Here is a 19,524-nt window from a genome sequence, read left to right as displayed (position 1 = left end):
CATAGGATTGGGATATAAGTAACTATACGGTGTTTGCTTCCATTCATCTTGAATATTATATTGAAAAGTTCTTATCATCCTTAATGTTATAACCCTATTTCCTGAAATCATTATTCCAGTTTCTGGATCTAAGCGCTATGGTGTTTCAATGGTGTTCGATAGCTCTATGATGTTCTTTCTGTATGCATTGCTATCTGATCTCCATGTTCTACCAGAGTGTTTCAATTTAAGTTTGTAAAGCTTTCTAATCTTGATCATACTACCAATCACAAAAGTAAGCTATAACCGGGCCTTGACATAGTGAATCATTTCATCATTGCATCATATTGGACTGAGTCAAGGCCATGTTTATATGTGGGCCATGAATTCCATAACTACATAATCCAAACATCTTGATATTGCATTAAAGCATCTGAAGAGATGAAAAATAAAGGAACATGAGTATCGCAATATTTTTTTCCTGATTTGTCTTTACTTGCAAGCGCAAGAGTTGCGAGTGTTGATCTGTCAAGAGGTTGGCAACTCTTATTATTGTGTGACAATAATAATGATGATGTGGTGGGACTAGACACAGAGGCTGAGACCTTTTGTTTCTGGAAGGCATCACAAAAAACAGCATCTGTCAAGAGTAATGAGGGGTGTAAACAGGAGCTGACTGACTAGAATATGCATTTGCTGAAAAGGACAGTAATCTAAACACAAGTGTCCTTCACTATCGCAATTTTTACAGACAACCTCAATTTTACATCGCAGCAACATACCACATATAATCTGTTCTGACAGCTCTCTGAATTGTAGGATTCATGACGAAAAAACTATCAGATAACCAAACCCTTAACATGTCATTAAGCAAATTCAGATCTCTCCAGAGGCCTGATGCCTTAGTGGCTATTAACGAAGATAGCTAAAAATGAAACTTCCATATTCCAAGGCAACATGCCACTGATTACCAGATTACTATCACAAATATAAGGGGACAGACATCACTGTCATAACTTGCTTGACTACTCCCGCTTCTAGAAAGAGAATGCTGGATTAGATGCAGTCTTGGGTCAGATTTGACCCAGCAAGATAATCTTTATGACTCTATTTCTTTAGTTGAAATCATCTTAATATTATGATGCAGACAGCCATAGTTATGTGGAATAGAACGAATTAAAAAACATTTTGAGTCTCTACTTGGATTAAAATAGCAGTCAGTTTTTGCACTCAGTAGATTTCTTAAAGAAAAAATGCTATAAGAGGTACGCCTCTTATAAGAGGTATCCTGATTCACCTGCTGCCAGATGCATGTGGATTGACCTTGCTGAATCTTCCCACCCTGTAAGAACTTTAGGGCTTCTGCCCCATTGGCTGTTTTCACTGGCAAAGATGATGCTTGGGCAACATTCTGCTGGCATCTGAGGGCTGCCCACCATTATGATCTTGCACATGATCCCCGCCCACCCTTCCTTGCTTGCAGTCTGGGATTAGTTCACCACCTAAGGGTCTTAGTAGGAATTTTTTGCTGCCTGCCTGATCGGCACCAAAATTAATATGTGCTGCATAAGGTGTTTTTTTTCCCTTCTCTCCAGGCCAGAAGGAGAAATGCAACAGGGCTGATGGAAGTTGTAGTTTTTGTGATTACAACTCCCATCAGCTCTTTCACTGCCATTGGGGTAAGTAAATGGTGTGTTTGAGGGCTGAAAAGTGGATGGGGAGAGTATTTGAGGAATGGGAGAAAGACATTTAGTGAGCTTCAAAATGGCTCAGTAAATCTGTTTTTTTTTTTTTTTTTTTAGAAATTAGTAGATCATTTTAAAATCATTTAAGGTGAATCTGAACCAGCTCACTTGCTCTGATTTGCTTCCCAAGCAGATGCCTATGAAATGAGATCTTGGAGAGAAAGAGCCAAAGAGAAATGAAGCCTTAGTAACCTTCAGGCTCATGCTATGCATCCCAGTTTCTGCTTCTCTGCCTGGAAAGCAGAGATCCTTCAGATCTAGAATCTTGCATTCCTCCCCTGCTGCACTGTGCCTCTCCTGACCCATTATCAGTGCCAAAGTGCAGGTTTAGAGGAGCACAAGGTTCTGAATTATGGTAAGGCAGTTCCCCTAGGAAGCTTGGGCTCAGGATGTGCTAGCACTGGAACCTTCCATTCTGGATTCTTGGGCTCCTTTGCCTGTGGCTCACAGTTCTCTGAGCTGCTGGGTTGAGTACTAGGCTCCAAGCATTCATTACAGGTGATAGATTTCATTTGGCTTCTGGATCGCAAGTTGTATATGCCCTTAATGTATGGACTGTGACACTTGCTCAGGTTTGCCTGTTGAGGGCTCATCTTTTGCTTAATCCTTTAGACTGGTATTATGGCAGGCCTCACATACCATTTTTGAGTCATGAGCACATAGTACTTGTGGCAAACGTATTCAGGTGGAACCTACCATGTGTGTAAAATTGTCTCTCACTAGGAGGAAAAAGGCTGCCACTATTTCTGCAGGGGTTGTACCATGTTTTGGTATCCTTGCCTTTGTGAAAACTGCAGTGGCAGTAAATGTGACCGCCACAGAGGCTCCTTTTCATAAGGGCAAGCAACCACACATGTGATTATGCAGGGTGGCTATCAATAACAGAGCATTTCTAATAATTTATCTCCCCATATCTTGTGGCAGAACTAGTGTGATCATGCTGAACTACAGATGCCCAGCAAAAGGGCACAATTGCCTTGTTCCAGTTTTTTAAAAAATACTGTGGAGAGAAATACCATTTATCAATTTGACCTGAACTGTCATGTACATGCTTACAAGTTATTGTGTATGCCAATGTTCTCATTCAGTAAGTGGTTTTTGTTCCATGGGTTGTTTGTATTTCCTTTGTATGTTTAGACTACCTCCTTGAAATCAGTGAGGGAGCTCTTGTCAACAAGACCATTCTGTTGGTGCATCTCACCTCTGCATCTATAATAGATAGCTGGATCAGAACCCAGGAGTGTATCATTGTTGTTCTTGTTCTTAAATATTCTAGGTCAGTGTTTCTCAAACGGTGGGTCAGGACCCACTAGGTGGGTCGCGAGCCAATTTCAGATGGGTCCCCATTCATTTCAATACCATGGTATGAAATGCTACCATGGTATGTGACTGCATTTGGAGAAATGTTACAACTCTATACTTTTAACAGGTTACTATGTATATGCTTTTAACAATGATAGTCAATGGGACTGACTCCTGGGTAAGTGAGAGTAGGATTGCAGCCTAGGTTTGTTAAAAAATTTCCTGCTTGATGATGTCACTTTTAGTCATGACATCACTTCCAGTGGGTCAGGAGAGATTCTTATTCTAAAAAGTGGGTCCTGATGCTAAATGTGTGAGAACCACTGCTCTAGGTGCTATACAATAAATTCAGAAAAGTCAGGTTTCCTGACCTAGGCTTATAATATTTTCCACGTTTTCTTTTTAACAGCAATCACATGTGGCCACCCTGGAAACCCTGCTCATGGACTGACAAATGGCAGTGAATTCAATCTTAACGATGTTGTCAATTTTACTTGCAATACTGGATATTTACTTCAGGGAGCCTCCCGAGCACAGTGTCGGAGTAATGGGCAGTGGAGTAGCTCCTTGCCTATTTGCCGAGGTAAGAAAAAAAAAATACTAGGCTGCAGCTGTTCTTTTGTAATGATCTAAGACTGCAATCGTATATGCACTTACGTGGAAGCAAGTCCCATTGAACTTGATGAGATTTACTTTTTACATCATAGGGTAGCACTGTAAAGTACAGGTGGGGCCTTGGTATCCATGGGGGATCTGTTCTTGGCCTCCCCCACTGATACTGAATTTTACGGATATTCAAATCCGCAATCTTCACCCCATTAACCGCTCCAAAAGGGACCAGAGCTGCACTCCAGTGCCTCTGGAAGGCTTTCTGAAGCCCGGAGAGGCAGCGCGCATTCAGAAGAGCCCAGAGTATATCAAAACTTTAGATATAGGCTGATGGGTTCTGAGCTGTCTGTGACAGATCAGGAGAGAGATCTTGGGGTCGTGGTGGACAGGTCGATGAACGTGTCGACCCAATGTGCGGCGGCAGTGAAGAAGGCCAATTCTATGCTTGGGATCATTAGGAAGTGTATTGAGAACAAAACGGCTAATATTATAATGCCGTTGTACAAATCTATGGTAAGGCCACACCTGGAGTATTGTGTCCAGTTCTGGTCGCCGCATCTCAAAAAAGACATAGTGGAAATGGAAAAGGTGCAAAAGAAAGCGACTAAGATGATTATGGGGCTGGGGTACTTTCCTTATGAGGAAAGGCTATGGCGTTTGGGCCACTTCAGCCTAGAAAAAAGACGCCTGAGGGGGGACATGATTGAGACATACAAAATTATGCAGAGGATGGACAGAGTGGACAGGGAGATGCTCTTTACACTCTCACATAATACCAGAACCAGGGGACAGCCACTAAAATTGAGTGTTGGGCGGGTTAGAACAGACAAAAGAAAATATTTCTTTACTCAGCGTGTGGTCGGTCTGTGGAACTCCTTGCCACAGGATGTGGTGCTGGCGTCTAGCCTAAACACCTTTAAAAGGGAATTGGACAAGTTTCTGGAGGAAAAATCCATTATGGGGTACAAGCCATGATGTATATGCGCAACCTCCTGATTTTAGAAATGGGCTATGTCAGAATGCCAGATGCAAGGGAGGGCACCAGGATGGGATCTCTTGTTATCTGGTGTGCTCCCTGGTGCATTTGGTGGGCTGCTGTGAGATCCAGGAAGCTGGACTAGATGGGCCTATGGCCTGATCCAGTGGGGCTGTTCTTATGTTCTTATGTAGAGAGGCAAAAAAAAATGCCACTTCTGGTTTCCCTTGGCGTTCTATATTAGGCATTCTAAGACCCAGGGAAGCTTTCCAGGGGCTTCCTTGGGCTTTAGAATGCCTTAAGGTGAAAAAGTCCCTTGGAAAACCAGAAATGGTGTTTTTTTCACCTCTCCAGGTTATTCTGCCTCTCCGGGCTTCAGAAAGCCCTCTGGAGGGGACTGGAGCACAGCTTCAGTCCCCTTTGGAGGACTCAGGTGGAGCCAAGTCTGGCTCAATGCAGGTCCAGGGGACCCGTGTTGAGCCAAATCAATCCGTATAATCCGTGGATAAATAGGCTGTACCTGTAGTCAGAACCACCTTCAATCATCCTCTTTTATCTTTCTGGACTTGGAACATTAAGAAGTGAATACATTTTCCCCTAAAGAAACAAAACAAGCTAAAGGCAAACTGCTGCTGCTGCTTCTCCTTCCCATTCTCCTCCTGCTCTTAGTAGCTTGGCCCTAAGAGATTACAATATAATCACCATCTTGTCCCCCGTTTCCTTAATTGAGGCACCTCAAAGTGAGCCCTGTAAGGCCAAGCTGATGGTAGTTTTCTGAGATGTGAAAATAGTCCAAAGATAGCTACACGCAACCCCATTCATATGTCACCATACACCACATCTTTTTTCTTCTCTAGGGTGGTTACTGCCTACTCACAATCAAGAGATTGGGTGAGAGTCACTACTGCAGAAAGTTTCAATGACATGCTACAATCATCACCTGACAAACTGTTGTAAAAATTTCCCCTAACACTTCTCTTTCATTAGTATTCAAATGTTGTCCCCATGCAAGCAATGTTAATGTTTATCTGTAGTTTAGGATATAGGACATTTATGGAACCATATACGTTCTTACATATAAGGCTATGTGAATGTTTGAAAGCAATACTTGTAGCCATGAACAGGTTGTTAAAGCTGAGATTAAGCATTCTTTTTACAAGAGTATCAAGAAAAGGGAAGCTACTGCAAAAGTGCTGGGGTAGCAAAACTTAATGAATATCAGCCTGCCTTAGAAACTAAAGAATGCATGAGTAGTTCCCTTCTCTTCCGTAGCAAACCAGCTAAGCCTTTTAATGAAAACCTCAGGGTGTTTGTAGCAGCTTTCCTTTGCTGAAAAAAACCCTGAAACTTATTATCCTTTCCCTCATTCATTTTTAGGGAGTTTATTATGCCACTGATTATGTGTGAATGATTTGAGTAACAAATGAGCGCAGAGAAAAATTGTTGTGCTTTCTGAGTAACCTCTAGCACAAACTCTTGTGTCATGGAGAAATACTAAGCAAGATCTGCAACAGGCTCCACGACCTTCCCCCTGAGGGCCGTGTAGTCTGTTTATTGCCCCTAGAGAAAATTAAATGGCCATCACCCTCCTAGCCACTTAACACCTCTCAGGCTTCTCCAGTTTCAGTTGCCAAATTGCTCTATAACCATAAGAGCTTTCAGTCCTGGTAGTCAGGCCAATTTGATGAACCCCTTTAAGCCGTGCTCTAGCCTGAGCCTCCATGACTCGGCCTGAACCCAGGAGCAGGTGTCTGTTACTGGGGTCTCCAGTTCACACACCAGTCATTCTGGATTAGCTCCCACAACCAAGTCCCCTTGTTCCGTCAGTCCCAATAATCCAGTCAGTTGTAATAGATAGAATTTATTGAATAAAGAAAGAATAGTTATACAGACAGGCACTGCATCAGTCATAGATTTCAGAATTTAGGGTAGAGCATATCAATACAATACTCAGCAATAATAAAACAATAAAGAGCTAACTCCTAACTCTAACACTATCACTCTCCTGAAAAGTCTTACATTTTCAGCGTTCCAGTCTAACCCATCCTTGCTGCAGTCAAAGCGGGTCCATCTTGTCAGAATGGTCAAAGCTCAGGCCCCCTTGGCCAGAGACAAAGCTGTAACAAAAGAAGGCTACTTCCTTTCATCTTTTTAGGTCTCCCTACCCGTTCACCAATTAGAACTCAGATCCAGCCAAACTTTCTAGGTGTGGATGTGCCACAAGCCTTCTCTCTCATGGTGGATTCCCCCCCCCAACCTGAAAAGTTCATAGCTATACCTTGTTGTTAATCAAGTTGGCCTTGGAGCCAACTTAGTAGCTTGGTACCTAATCTGAGGGCCTTGTGAAGCCCCGCCTCCACAGTTCTCCCAGATCTGGTATGTACTAATGAGAAGTTGGTTACATCTGGGCCTTGTAGCTCAGGCCTAACAACATGGCTACAAGCAGAAGCTTTCCTTATTCTGATGTTACTTGATCACCCAATGTTCCCTTTTCTGTCACAAGATCAAACTATATTCATAGCTTGCACTTCTTCAATCACTTGATGTCACCCTCCTTTGGGGATTGTTTTAGTATTAAAAAGTGGCATACAAATATATGATGTTTGATTAAATGCTGTGGTTGAAGGAGGGAAGAATCAATCAAGGGCACAATCCTAACCAGGTCTACTCAGAAGTAAGTCCTATTTTGTTCAATGGGGCTTACTTTCAGGAAAGTGTGGTTAGGATTGCAGCCTAAACTATTCATTCATTCATTTATATACCACCTTTCTCATGGACAAGGCAGTTTACATTGGCTCAACATAAACCCCATTTTCCAATGGAATTTTTACAAGTACAGGTGTGTGCCACTTCATGACAGAGATACTTTCTCCAATCTCCATTGTCATGCAATTAAGTCATTAAGGGCGCAATCCAAACCTGCACTGGAGCAGGCAAGCCAAGAGGCTTGCGCTGCATCCAACACAGGTTCGTTGGCTGCAGCGGCTCAGTCAGGAGTAAGGGGAAGCTCTTCTCCTTACCCCTGGGTAAGGGCTGCACGCCCCAATGGGTCTCCTCGGACCTGTTCCACCACTGGAGGTGGCGCAAGTCTGAGAAGAGTGGAGTGGCTGGAAGCCGCTCCATTCTCTCCGGGGATAGGTGTTGGGATCCGGCATAATCGCTGGGTCCCAGCCCCACCCCCGGCTCCCCATATAAGAAACACCCCCTCCTGCCCCCACCCCCTGGGGCCGCCCATCACCTGCCCTTCCCCTGCCCAGAAACACCCCCTCCTGCCCCCACCCTGTCCCCCAACACCTACCTTTGCCTCTTGTGCCAGTGCAAGTGCGCTGACACAAGTGGCGGCGCAGGAGCTGTCGTGGAGGCTTCTGCCTGCCTCTGCACTTTGGTGCATCTGAATGCGCCGACATGGCTCCCGCCCACAGAGGCACAAACGTGCCTTAAGGCATGTTTGTGACACTCCGGGGCATCCTATGCCGGCATAACTGCCAGTTAGGATTGCGTCCTAAGGGAACATTCATTGTGTAAACAGATACTCCCTGCCAGACACTGGCTGGCTGCACAGGCTACTGGAGACAGATTGCCTCTTCTCTGCATTAAGAGCCTCTCTGTTTTGTAAACAGACACTCTGCTGCAGGCTATGGGAGACACAATTGCCTCATTAAGAGCATCTTTATTGTGCTTTGAACACTGTCAATATGCGATCTGTCATTAAGCGAACAGTTGTTAAGCGGCACGTAACGTATTATTCCTTGAGACAATCTCATAGAACCTCTATTCCTTTAAGTGTTTTCCTTTATGGTGGTCACCATCATGGCTGCTGACTCTTGCACTTTCCAAGCTCTTGCAGACATCTGCAACCAAGCTTCATAAAAACAGCCCCACTGGATCAGGCCACAGGCCCATCTAGTCCAGCTTCCTGTATCACGCAGCGGCCCACCAAATGCCCCAGGGAGCACACCAGATAACAGGAGACCTGCATCCTGGTGCCCTCTCCTTGCATCTGGAATTCTGGCATAGCCCCTTTCTAAAATCAGGAGGTTGCGAATACACATCATGGCTTGTAACCCATAATGGATTTTTCCTCCAGAAACTTGTCCAATTCCCTTTTAAAGTTATCCAAGCCAGATGCCGTCACCACATCCTGCGGCAAGGAGTTCCACAGACCGACCACACACTGAGTAAAGAAATATTTTCTTTTGTCTGTCCTAACCCTTCCAACACTCAATTTTAGTGGATGTCCATTGGTTCTGGTGTTATGTGAGAGAGTAAAGAGCATCTCTCTATCCACTTTATCTTTCCCATGCATAATTTTGTATGTCTCAATCATGTCCCCCCTCAGGCATCTCTTTTCTAGGCTGAAGAGGCCCAAACACCGTAGCCTTTCCTCATAAGGAAGGTGCCCCAGGCTAGTAATCATCTTAGTCACTCTCTTTTATGCCTTTTCCATTTCCACTATGTCTTTTTTGAGATGTGGTGACCAGAACTGGACACAATACTCCAGGTGTGGCCTTACCATAGATTTGTACAACGGCATTATAATATTAGCCGTTTTGTTCTCAATACCCTTCCTAATGATCCCAAGCATAGAATTGGCCTTCTTCACTGCTGCCGCACATTGGGTCGACACTTTCATCGACCTGTCCACCACGACCCCAAGATCTCTCTCCTGATCTGTCACAGACAGCTCAGAACCCATTAGCCTATTTCAGACCAGCTTCTCAAGCATATTATCCTGCCTAACTTTTTTTTCAGGCAAGGCGACAGCTCAACCTTTAGAGCACACCTCCTGCACATACACTCCTATAAATTTACATGCACTGTTATAGATTTAGAGAAAGAGAGAAGTGTGTGCCATACCTACCCACTGAGTTTTTTCTAATCATACCAACATTCTTTGGATTACCTTCAATATTTAATTAAAACATGATCCTCTAAATTGAACATTCAGATGCTATTCGAAAGCAACTAGATATGTACGAAATACACAGGTATAGTTTTTTTTGCTAACCGTATCAAAACCATTCTGCTTCCTTGAGAATTTCCTTTCTGATTTGATTTTTGTTTTAGATGAAATTTGGTAGCAAGTGTAGAAACAGTTCCTTATGCCTTAATCAAATACTTCTGTTATGAACTTTACTTCTGTTCGCAGTAGCTTCTACTTTGTTATAATGTCCTTTACAAGGAGTATTCAACGTTTAAATTGAAAAAAGTGCCTGGACTAGGACACTTTTTCTTTCAGCTTTGCCTTCAAGGGTTTGAAAAACACTTTGGATAAGATTCCAATGTCATCAGAGCAGATTTAAGCATCTACCTTTGTTTTCTCAACAGACTGCATTCAAAATGCCTGAATTTATTTCCCATGTAACCCTTGGCGGCTGTCATTGAGAAAGCAATCTCCTCCTGCTCTCTTGCCTTGATTTACAACTGTATCCCTAGGGTGAAAGGCAATCAGGGAAATCAACTAGTACAGCTCTATATTTCAAGCAGCTTAAATTCAGGCCTCATTTCTTTCTTTCTTTCTTTCTTTCTTTCTTTCTTTCTTTCTTTCTTTCTTTCTTTCTTTCTTTCTTTCTTTCTTTCTTTCTTTCTTTCTTTCTTTCTTTCTTTCTTTCTCTCTCTCTTTCTTTCTCTCTCTCTCTCTCTCTCTCTCTCTCTCTCTCTCTCTCTTTCTTTCTTTCTTTCTTTCTTTCTTGTACATGCATATTTAAAGATAAGGGCTTTTTCCGTGACAATGAAAGGCACATTTCAGACTTCTGGAAGTGGGTTTGCGCATGTGTGAACCATCTAGTTTTATACTGCTTTTCAGATAACCCCCAAAGTAGTTTACACAGACTTGAAAATAACCCTTTGTCAAGTCTCTTGGGGTAAGTAAGGATTGCCTCCAGTCACCAGGCTTAACAGCCGTAGTCATGCTCATTTTCCCCTGTAATTCTGGAAGCAGCACATGGGACTCTTTCCCTCCCATGCCCATCTTCATACATTCAATCCAAAACATTCAATCCTCTGAAAGTAGGAAGGCTGTGTGCTGGGTTGTCTCTTTCCCCCTCGCTGCAGCGAGTGGCATAGAGGAGAGAAGGCAAGTAAGAGAAACTGCTATGTACTGCTCCAGTATTTGATAAGATTCCATTTGGAAGAATGTGCTCTGCCATGCTCAACTGATGCCTCTCCATCTGTCTGTGTCTCCTTCCCTTGCAGGGAATGAGAGACAGAGCAAAGAGCATGATCTGATACTACTGTGTGCACCTGGCTGAGCAAATGCAGTGGAGCTTGTTGGCTGCTTTTCTTTCTGCTCCTTGTGTTTTCTTTTTCACCCTCCCAGGAAAAATTAAAAGGACAGAAAGGAAAGCAGGAGCTTGCTCTGTTGCATTTGGAGCAGTCTACCCTCTGGAGCTGGTCTCTCTCTCTCTTTCTCCCCAGACAAGCAACCCAATCCTATGCCAGCTGCTGTGGTTGCCACTTTTTCCTGCTGGGCCAAGGAGCCAGCCAGAGCTCTCCTCAGTTCCTTTTCTCTGTGTCAGGCCCCAGCAGCCCCTACAGGTTTACTTGGATCTACACCAACTATTTAGCTCTGCAGAACCAAGGTGACCCATCTAGGGCTCCGAGGTCTGAGAGGGGGGATAGGATGTAGCAGCAGCCACTGCTGTCCCTGTTCCCCCACCCAGGCCTGAACTGCCCCCTAGACGGCCCTCCACCCACCCAGTTTCACACCCTCCCTGCCTCCATACTGCCCTGAACCGCCTCCCTACTGCTTAGTGGGATACTCAGCGCTAGTGGCTCCCAGTGGTTGTCCCACCAGGGCAGAGGCTCACGCCAATGGTCTGAAGTGAGTGCTTCAGTTGGTGTAATGGATGGGCAGGTCCTGCTGGGAGTGGATAGCAAATGAGCACATAGGGGGTGGGAAAGCCAAATAAATTAGGGGACGCAAAACTAGTATTACAATAAACATTCATTCAAACATAGTACACGTATCTTCAGCACTAAAGTAATAACCGCACTCAAGGAATGCATTGTAAAATCATTTTCCTATTCAGCCTCCAACTCTACTTTAAATTTCTTTTCTGACAGAAAAGCTCTATGAAATAGTGTTTTCAAAAGGGCTGTTAACAAGGGGTATAGGTAAGCCTTATTAGGTAATTGGGACACAACTGCAAAGAAGGCTCTAGATTTTTACAATTTCCTGTAAATTGCTTCCAACTACAGTGGCACACTTATCAAGACATAGAAGCTCTCTGCCTTGATGTGTAAGCAGAAACATATAAGAACTTTTATCTAAATTCTGAAAAGAAATTCTGCCTGATAACAACAATTTTGCTAAGAAGACCACCAGTATAAATTGCATATTCAGCTAAGCTTTTATGCCGACATGATCTGGTTAGCTATCCAGATATTATTGATATAAGAATGGGAATAGTATATCAGGCACTCCCAGTCCAGGCAGATAAATTTAATATTTATTCTGAATATACTATGCCTTAGAGAATTAAGTGCTTCTATTGTCCTCTTTTTCCCTCAATAATTCAGTTCAAATTGCTTCTGGGTAGATTTAGTGGAGTCGATCATTTTGAGACACAATGGCCTCTGCTTCCTCTAATATTACCTCCTCATCCCAAGAGAGGATGTTAAATGTAGCCATTACCTCCTCAAACTCTTAATGATGAAAGAGCTTTGGGGGAATATTCTGTTTTATGTAATGGAGCAATTTTGCAACTTATTTCAAGTAATGATATTTCTCGGTAGCTGGAAATGTATTTATGACAAAAGGTACACTTTCACTGGAAAAGAAAGAAGTCACAGGAGAGCTTGGAGTGGAGGGGGTGGCTGGGAAGTGGATGAAGGGAGAAGTCGATTGAGGTCCAAGAAGGTGAGTATTTGAGTTGGATTTGTATTGCATGGCAAAGTACCGTGCACAATAATTACACGCATGCTTGAGTGGAAACTGCACACTTAGCTGGAGTGAGGTTTGTGTAATGGGCAGGTGGATTTCATTGTGAACTGCAGTTAAGGCAGCCTTTCAGCAATAACAAGATGCAGATTTTCTTTTTTCTTTGTGAGCAGGAGAGGGTAGAAACCAGTGACCCTGGCACAGTTCTCTCCCTTTGGATTGGATGGGTCTCAGGCTGCAATCCTATGCACACTTTCATGGGAATAAGTTGCATTGGACATAGTGGGACTTACTTCTGAGTAAACAGGCATATGCTTGCAGTGTAAGTTGAGGAAGCCATTTTACACCATGGTGCTTTAAATTCTTGCTAAAAGCAAACAAGTTACTAGTGAAGTACTGTACAGGCAAAATAGAAATCCCTGATGAACGTGGCCCATAACTAAGTGGCACCTGCATAAAAATGGTCATTCAGTGGGTAAGAATTTGTTTTTGTGGTAAGCAGCAATAGTTTGTGAGAAGAGTACTTGAGCATTGTTGATTTACAGACTAAGGAGGTGAAATGCTAAAAGGTTTGGACCTTTCCAGAGAGTTGTGAAGCAAACCTCAGGCCATAAGCCTGCTGTGGTTGTCAACATCAAACACGAAGTGTTTCCAGAACTTTAATCCTGTTTTCTCAAGATGGGTCACCAAATAAACAAAGGATTTTGCTGTACTCTTTACACATTTTCTGGCTGCCACTGAGGATTTCACTCTGATGTTCTACATGATTTTAGCTCAGTGGCAGAGCAAATAAAAAGATATTTTGATTTGTGTCTGGGTTGTCGTAACAGAAAACTCGTTTTTGTGGATTTTATTTCATCTGAAATACTTCTAGTGATTTTCTGAGTGGATTGAGAGAAATGTTGGTCTTTTGTTCTTCTTGAAAGCTTCTTGAATGCAATTCAGTGTGCAGTTATGCAAACTTAATCTCACTGAAAGCAATGGGTCTTTAAGTGGCTTAACTCTTCTGTTGGATAGTGGCAGTTTTGTTTAAAAACCTTCTGTCTCTCAACTCCTGACCATATATCCTTGCTTGTTTCTCTTTTCTGCCTCTGCTAAATGAATATTTATGTGCTACTATGTGCACTAGCTCTTTGCTTTGTTACTAATTTACAGTGCAAGCCTATATATGTCTATTCAGTTCTATAGAGTTCAATGGAACTTATTTCAAGTGTGTATAAGATTGCAGCCTTAATCAACTCTCTCCCCTTTTTATCTTTTGGGAAACCAATATAATGTGTCCCCATTCTCTGAGGTATGCCCACAATTCTTCTATGACTGTTTTTAAATTTACTATCAGCCTTGCCTTCTCCATGGGTATTGCAAGGTTTGTTGCAATAGGGGCCGCACCACTCTAATACTCTTTTAAAGCCCTGCTACGCTATTGGTGCAAAATAAATGAGCAGTTGTTGTCATTTTATAGAAACTGTGAAAAACGGTATTAGCAATTATTTCCACAGTTGACAAGTTTTAATAGCTGATTGTAGAAAATGGCCAGACAGCAAAATATTAGGCCCAACATTTTCTAGGTGCCATTAATGACTAACTGTGGGGCTTAGTTTTCAGTATGGAATGAGTGTTGCATACTAAAGATGCCCATTCATGAATTTTCTGTTCTTTGCAGTAAAACACCTTGTCTTTGTCTTGTAGTGGTGAACTGTTCAGATCCAGGTTTTGTGGAAAACGCCATTCGTCATGGACAGCAGAATTTCCCCGAGTCTTTCAAATATGGAATCAGTGTAGTATACCACTGCAAGAAAGGATTTTATCTTTTAGGATCTGCTGCTCTGACTTGTAAGGCTAACGGTTTATGGGACAGATCACTTCCCAAATGTTTGCGTAAGTATTCAACGAATTAAACAAATAGTGATCTATGTTATTTTGTCAGAAACCAGGAACATATGAATCTGTCTTATTCTGAGTCCAACTTTGGTCCATTTAGTTCAGTGAAGTCTCTGTTGATTGGCAGTGGCTCTCCAGGGTTTTAGTGAGGTGTCTTTCCCAGATTTGCCTGCATATGCTATGGTTTGGATCTGGGACCTTCTTCATTCAAGCTACTGACCACTGGTCCATCACCCTTGCTGTGACATCAGTTGTCATTGCAGAGTTCAATGTAATAATTATACAGGGGTTGTCTGATATCTGCACTTCCCATATCTCCGAATTCACTTATCCACGGATCGGATCCACACATCCCCTGCGTGCATCCCCTCTGGAGGCAAGGGATCTGCTCCCCTTGTCTCCGGAGGGTTCTCCAAACCCAGCAGAGGCTGCACACATCTGTCCACAGACTCTGCTGGACTCAGACTGAGCCTTACAGTTTAAAAAAACATGACTTCTGGTTTCATGAAACCGGAAGTGACGTTTTAAATGCGTTATAAGGCATTAGGAGGCCAGGGGAAGCCTGGTTCAGATATATGCTGTCTCTGTTGGGCTCGGAGGAACCCCCCAGAGTTCCCCTTGCCTCAGGAGGGTGGGGGCATAAGAACATAAGAACATAAGAACAGCCCCACTGGATCAGGCCATAGGCCCATCTAGTCCAGCTTCCTGTATCTCACAGCGGCCCACCAAATGCCCCAGGGAGCACACCAGATAACAAGAGACCTCATCCTGGTGCTCTCCCCTACATCTGGCATTCTGACTTAACCCATTCCTAAAATCAGGAGGTTGCGCATACACATCATGGCTTGTACCCCATAATGGATTTTTCCTCCAGAAACTCGTCCAATCCCCTTTTAAAGGCGTCTAGGCTAGACGCCAGCACCACATCCTGTGGCAAGGAGTTCCACAGACCGACCACGCGCTGAGTAAAGAAATATTTTCTTTTGTCTGTCCTAACCCGCCCAACACTCAATTTTAGTGGATGTCCCCTGGTTCTGGTATTATGTGAGAGTGTAAAGAGCGTCTCCCTATCCACTCTGTCCATCCCCTGCATAATTTTGTATGTCTCAATCATGTCCCCCCTCAAGCGTCTCTTTTCTAGGCTGAAGAGGCCCAAACGCCGTAGCCTTTCTTCATAAGGAAGGTGCCCCAGCCCCGTAATCATCTTAGTCGCTCTCTTTTGCACCTTTTCCATTTCCACTATGTCTTTTTTGAGATGCGGCGACCAGAACTGGACACAATACTCCAGGTGTGGCCTTACCATAGATTTGTACAACGGCATTATAATACTAACCGTTTTGTTCTCAATACCCTTCCTAATGATCCCAAGCATAGAATTGGCCTTCTTCACTGCTGCCGCACATTGGGTCGACACTTTCATCGACCTGTCCACCACCACCCCAAGATCTCTCTCCTGATCTGTCACAGACAGCTCAGAACCCATCAGCCTATATCTAAAGTTTTGATTTTTTGCCCCAATGTGCATGACTTTACACTTACTGACATTGAAGCGCATCTGCCATTTTGCTGCCCATTCTGCCAGTCTGGAGAGATCCTTCTGGAGCTCCTCACAATCACTTCTGATCTTTACCACTCGGAAAAGTTTGGTGTCGTCTGCAAACTTAGCCACTTCACTGCTCAACCCTGTCTCCAGGTCATTTATGAAGAGGTTGAAAAGCACCGGTCCCAGGACAGATCCTTGGGGCACACCGCTTTTCACCTCTCTCCACTGTGAAAATTGCCCATTGACACCCACTCTCTGCTTCCTGGCCTCCAACCAGTTCTCAATCCACGAGAGGACCTGTCCTCTAACCAGGGGCATTCCCTGGTACCCACGATTTTAGTTAACTGTGGGGGGTTTCAAAACAGAACCATCACGGATACCAGGGCACACTTATAAGTAGAAATTGTAGACTGTATCTTATAAAATTTGATCTTCTGGGGCTTAGGAAGAATCTGGAAGAAAGTGTTATGTTATGAATTTGGCAACACAGGAAATCAGTAATATCCCTACTAATAACCCAGAGTACCACTGCATGTTCAGTGTGCATACAACTGTTGTAACAGGTATAATCGTTACATACAGACTTATTTCTTTCTGGAGATAAACAGATTATCCTACCCCCCCCCTTTTTTTACCCTATATAGCAATATCTTGTGGACACCCTGGAGTTCCAGCGAATGCAATTTTATCAGGGGACAAGTTTACATTTGGATCTATAGTTCACTACTCTTGCGCAGGAAGTCGAACACTCATGGGAAACTCTAGCAGAATGTGCCAAGAAGACAGCCGGTGGAGTGGAACCCTCCCTCACTGCTCAGGTAGCCACATGAGGCATTGACTGGATGTGACCAAAATTAAAATGATTTCTTTGTACCAGATTTTAGTTTTTAGTGCTTTATTTTTCTCCTTGATTACTCATTCAGTTCAATATTTTTTTAAAGGAAAAAGTGTATATCACACTATATTTTCTCTAAAATCTATTTACATCTGAAGCATGGTTTTAATATCTCATATTTCTTCAGCCAAGACATATCTGTCCATATACTTTCCAAAAATTATGAATACTGTGTCAGCACAATCCTAATAACGAGTTAGGCTACTGCAAGGAACCGTAAAGCATGTTTGAACCTCCTCAGGAGCAAGCTACGCCAGTGCACAGAAGCTGAGTCCAGAAGATTCTAGATTTAGAATCTAATCTAGCGAAGAAGAATGGGCTTCCAGAGCTGATGAAACTTGTATACTTATTAAATGACGGCCCAGTAGATGTGTTGCACGGCACTGCTATTTTCCTTTTGTCAGTTGTAGAGAGCTGTGGGGTGAGTCTTGTGTCAGCCAAACGTGACCCAATCAAGGCTCTGGGGTGGTCGAGTAGGAGGCAGGTATTCTGGGGTGGGCAGGCGGTAAGCGGTCCCAGGGACAGGTGGATGGGGAATGGGAGACGGGGGTGGAATCTGGCTGATATGCCAGTTCCCAACCCCTGTTCCCAAGCAGCACAGAGCGGCTTCAAGCCACTTCATCCGCCTTGGGCTTGTGTCTCCTCCTGAGGTGGTACAAGTCTGAGGAGACCCTATGGGTTGCAGTGGTTTACCCCTTACCTTTGACTGAGCCGCTATGGAGCCCTGTCTCATGCTGGATACAGTGCAAGCCACCTGGCTTGTCTGTTCTAGCACAAGATAGGATTGCATCCTCTCTCTCTCTCTCTCTCTCTCTCTCTCTCTCTCTCTCTCTCGAGTTAGCTTCTGATTCCAATATAACGCATAACACAGGTTTACAAATAAAAACCTTTTTTTTAATTGCCAAGAGTGTTTGAATGAATTTAGAATATTTTGGCAGTGCTGAATTCAAAAATGGCATCAGTTTTACCTGATTGGCTTTAATTTGGGGGTTATGGCATAACCACCATATACTAACCACCCTTGCTAGTTGGGTAAGAGGCACTTTTTCAAGTGGTACTTTTATTTAGCGGAGGGGGGGGGAGTAACTGGCCCTCCTCACCCCAGCAGTGCCTATTCTAGTGGCTGTCTGCTGGTGTTTTGCATCTTTTTAGATTGTGAGCCCTATTGGGACAGGGAGCCATTCATTATTTGACTTTTCTCTGTAAATCGCTTTATGAACTTTTGTTGAAAAGCGGTATATAAATACTATTATTAATAATAATAATAATCATCATCATCATCTTCCGCATGAGGAAGCCAATGCTATGGCTTCCTGTGACATCCATTCCTTGGGCAGAGCCAAGGGGCGGAACCTTGTATGGTAATGGGCAGCAGTTGGCAAACATACTGCGAAAGCGCAGAGCTGCAAAGAGGGGTATTCGGATGCAGTTTACTTGCGTTAATACTTTTATATTCTTGAGGTTCTGTTATGTCACTGGAACCCCCTTCTGGAATGTCTCTTCAACATGACTGGTGTCTTAGTGTCTGAAGCCCACAGGCTGGTGTGAGGATCTCAGGAGCCTTGGCCCAAAGGTCAGAGGGTCTTGTCCTTGGTGTTGACACGGGAGCTGCAGTCCACCGCTGGGTGGAAGTGGAGTCACTCCAGGGCCCTAGGTGGTCTCTGGCTAGATCAGGAAAGGGAGCTCCTGCAGAATGTAGGGCTTTGCCCTCTAACTCTCCCTTCAGGTAGTTGGGGGTCAGACTGAATGCCCTCAAGGGAGCCTGGCTCTGGCTGGCTTACTGGCTTCCCCCAGTGTATAGGTGCTTGACGCTAGGTGCTCAGCCTCTTGCAGGACCCAGCAACAAAGGGGGGCTGCTATGGAGGAGACTATGTCCGTAGCTGCTGCAGGTGCTCTGAACTGGGTTTCCCCAGGCCTGGAGAAGGGGCTTTCTGGCCAGGCTCAGGGCTGGTCCATACCCTGTGCTGCCGGCCACCCTAAATTGGAGCCCCAGGTGGTGCCTGCTCCCCTGCTGACTGCCAGGCTCCTTATGAACCTCTCTCCTGGCCTTGCTAGCTCCATCCCTTCCAGCTTCCCAGGGGGTTGAGATCTCACAAGATCTCAGGCTTTCCCTTATCTCTGCTGAGCGTGGCTGCCTCCGGTCATGCCTAGCCCAATGGTGCCTCGCCCAATGGGTGAGGAGGCGATGCTGGCGCGCTGCTCCTAGGCTTCACGGGGCTGGGGATGCTGCCTTCTCTGCTGGCTGACCAGCCTGCTTTCCCTTGGCCCCGCAGAGCTCTCGCCCCCTGCTGCCTGCAGTCCTTCTCCCCGGGCCACCCACATCCCAGGGTGAGTACCCAGGTGACACTTCCTCATGCAGAAGTTACTTGAATCAGTGTAGACATTGGCTATGCCATACTCCAAAACTAGAGCCAACTGGGCAAAACTGATGCCATTTTTGGATTTAGCACCCCAAATATATTCAAGTATATGTCTACCTTAAGACCGCAAAATGTGTGTAGGTCTGTGTAATCATTTTCATCACTACTAAGTCCCAAAATCTTAGCACCCAATTGCTAAGGAGAAAAGAGTTTTTTCATACTTGGCAGTGGTGTCAGTAGGGGCTGCATGGTGTTTGGACTGCACCGAGTGAGGTGCACAGGGAGGTGACACCACTACTGTCCAAAATTTATTAAATCTTGGTATATTCAAAAACATCATATATAACATGAT

The 19,524-nt window shown here is 44.2% G+C and overlaps 1 protein-coding gene across 1 annotated transcript in view; it reads left to right on the top strand.

The window, feature by feature from the left end:
* Nucleotides 1-19,524, top strand: part of CSMD1 (CUB and Sushi multiple domains 1) — a 947,002-nt gene that overhangs the window by 883,122 nt on the left and 44,356 nt on the right. Inside the window, exons 54-56 of the mRNA XM_066622693.1 lie at nucleotides 3,436-3,609; nucleotides 14,183-14,371; nucleotides 16,562-16,735. Of these exons, the coding sequence (XP_066478790.1) occupies nucleotides 3,436-3,609; nucleotides 14,183-14,371; nucleotides 16,562-16,735 (537 nt within the window). The remainder of the gene's footprint in view (nucleotides 1-3,435; nucleotides 3,610-14,182; nucleotides 14,372-16,561; nucleotides 16,736-19,524) is intronic.

This window comes from Tiliqua scincoides, chromosome 1 (genome assembly GCF_035046505.1).
Source record: "Tiliqua scincoides isolate rTilSci1 chromosome 1, rTilSci1.hap2, whole genome shotgun sequence".
NCBI classification, from domain to species: Eukaryota; Metazoa; Chordata; class Lepidosauria; order Squamata; family Scincidae; genus Tiliqua; species Tiliqua scincoides.
The sequence above is the reverse complement of the archived record's forward strand: the minus strand, read 5'-3'. Positions and strand labels throughout refer to the sequence as shown.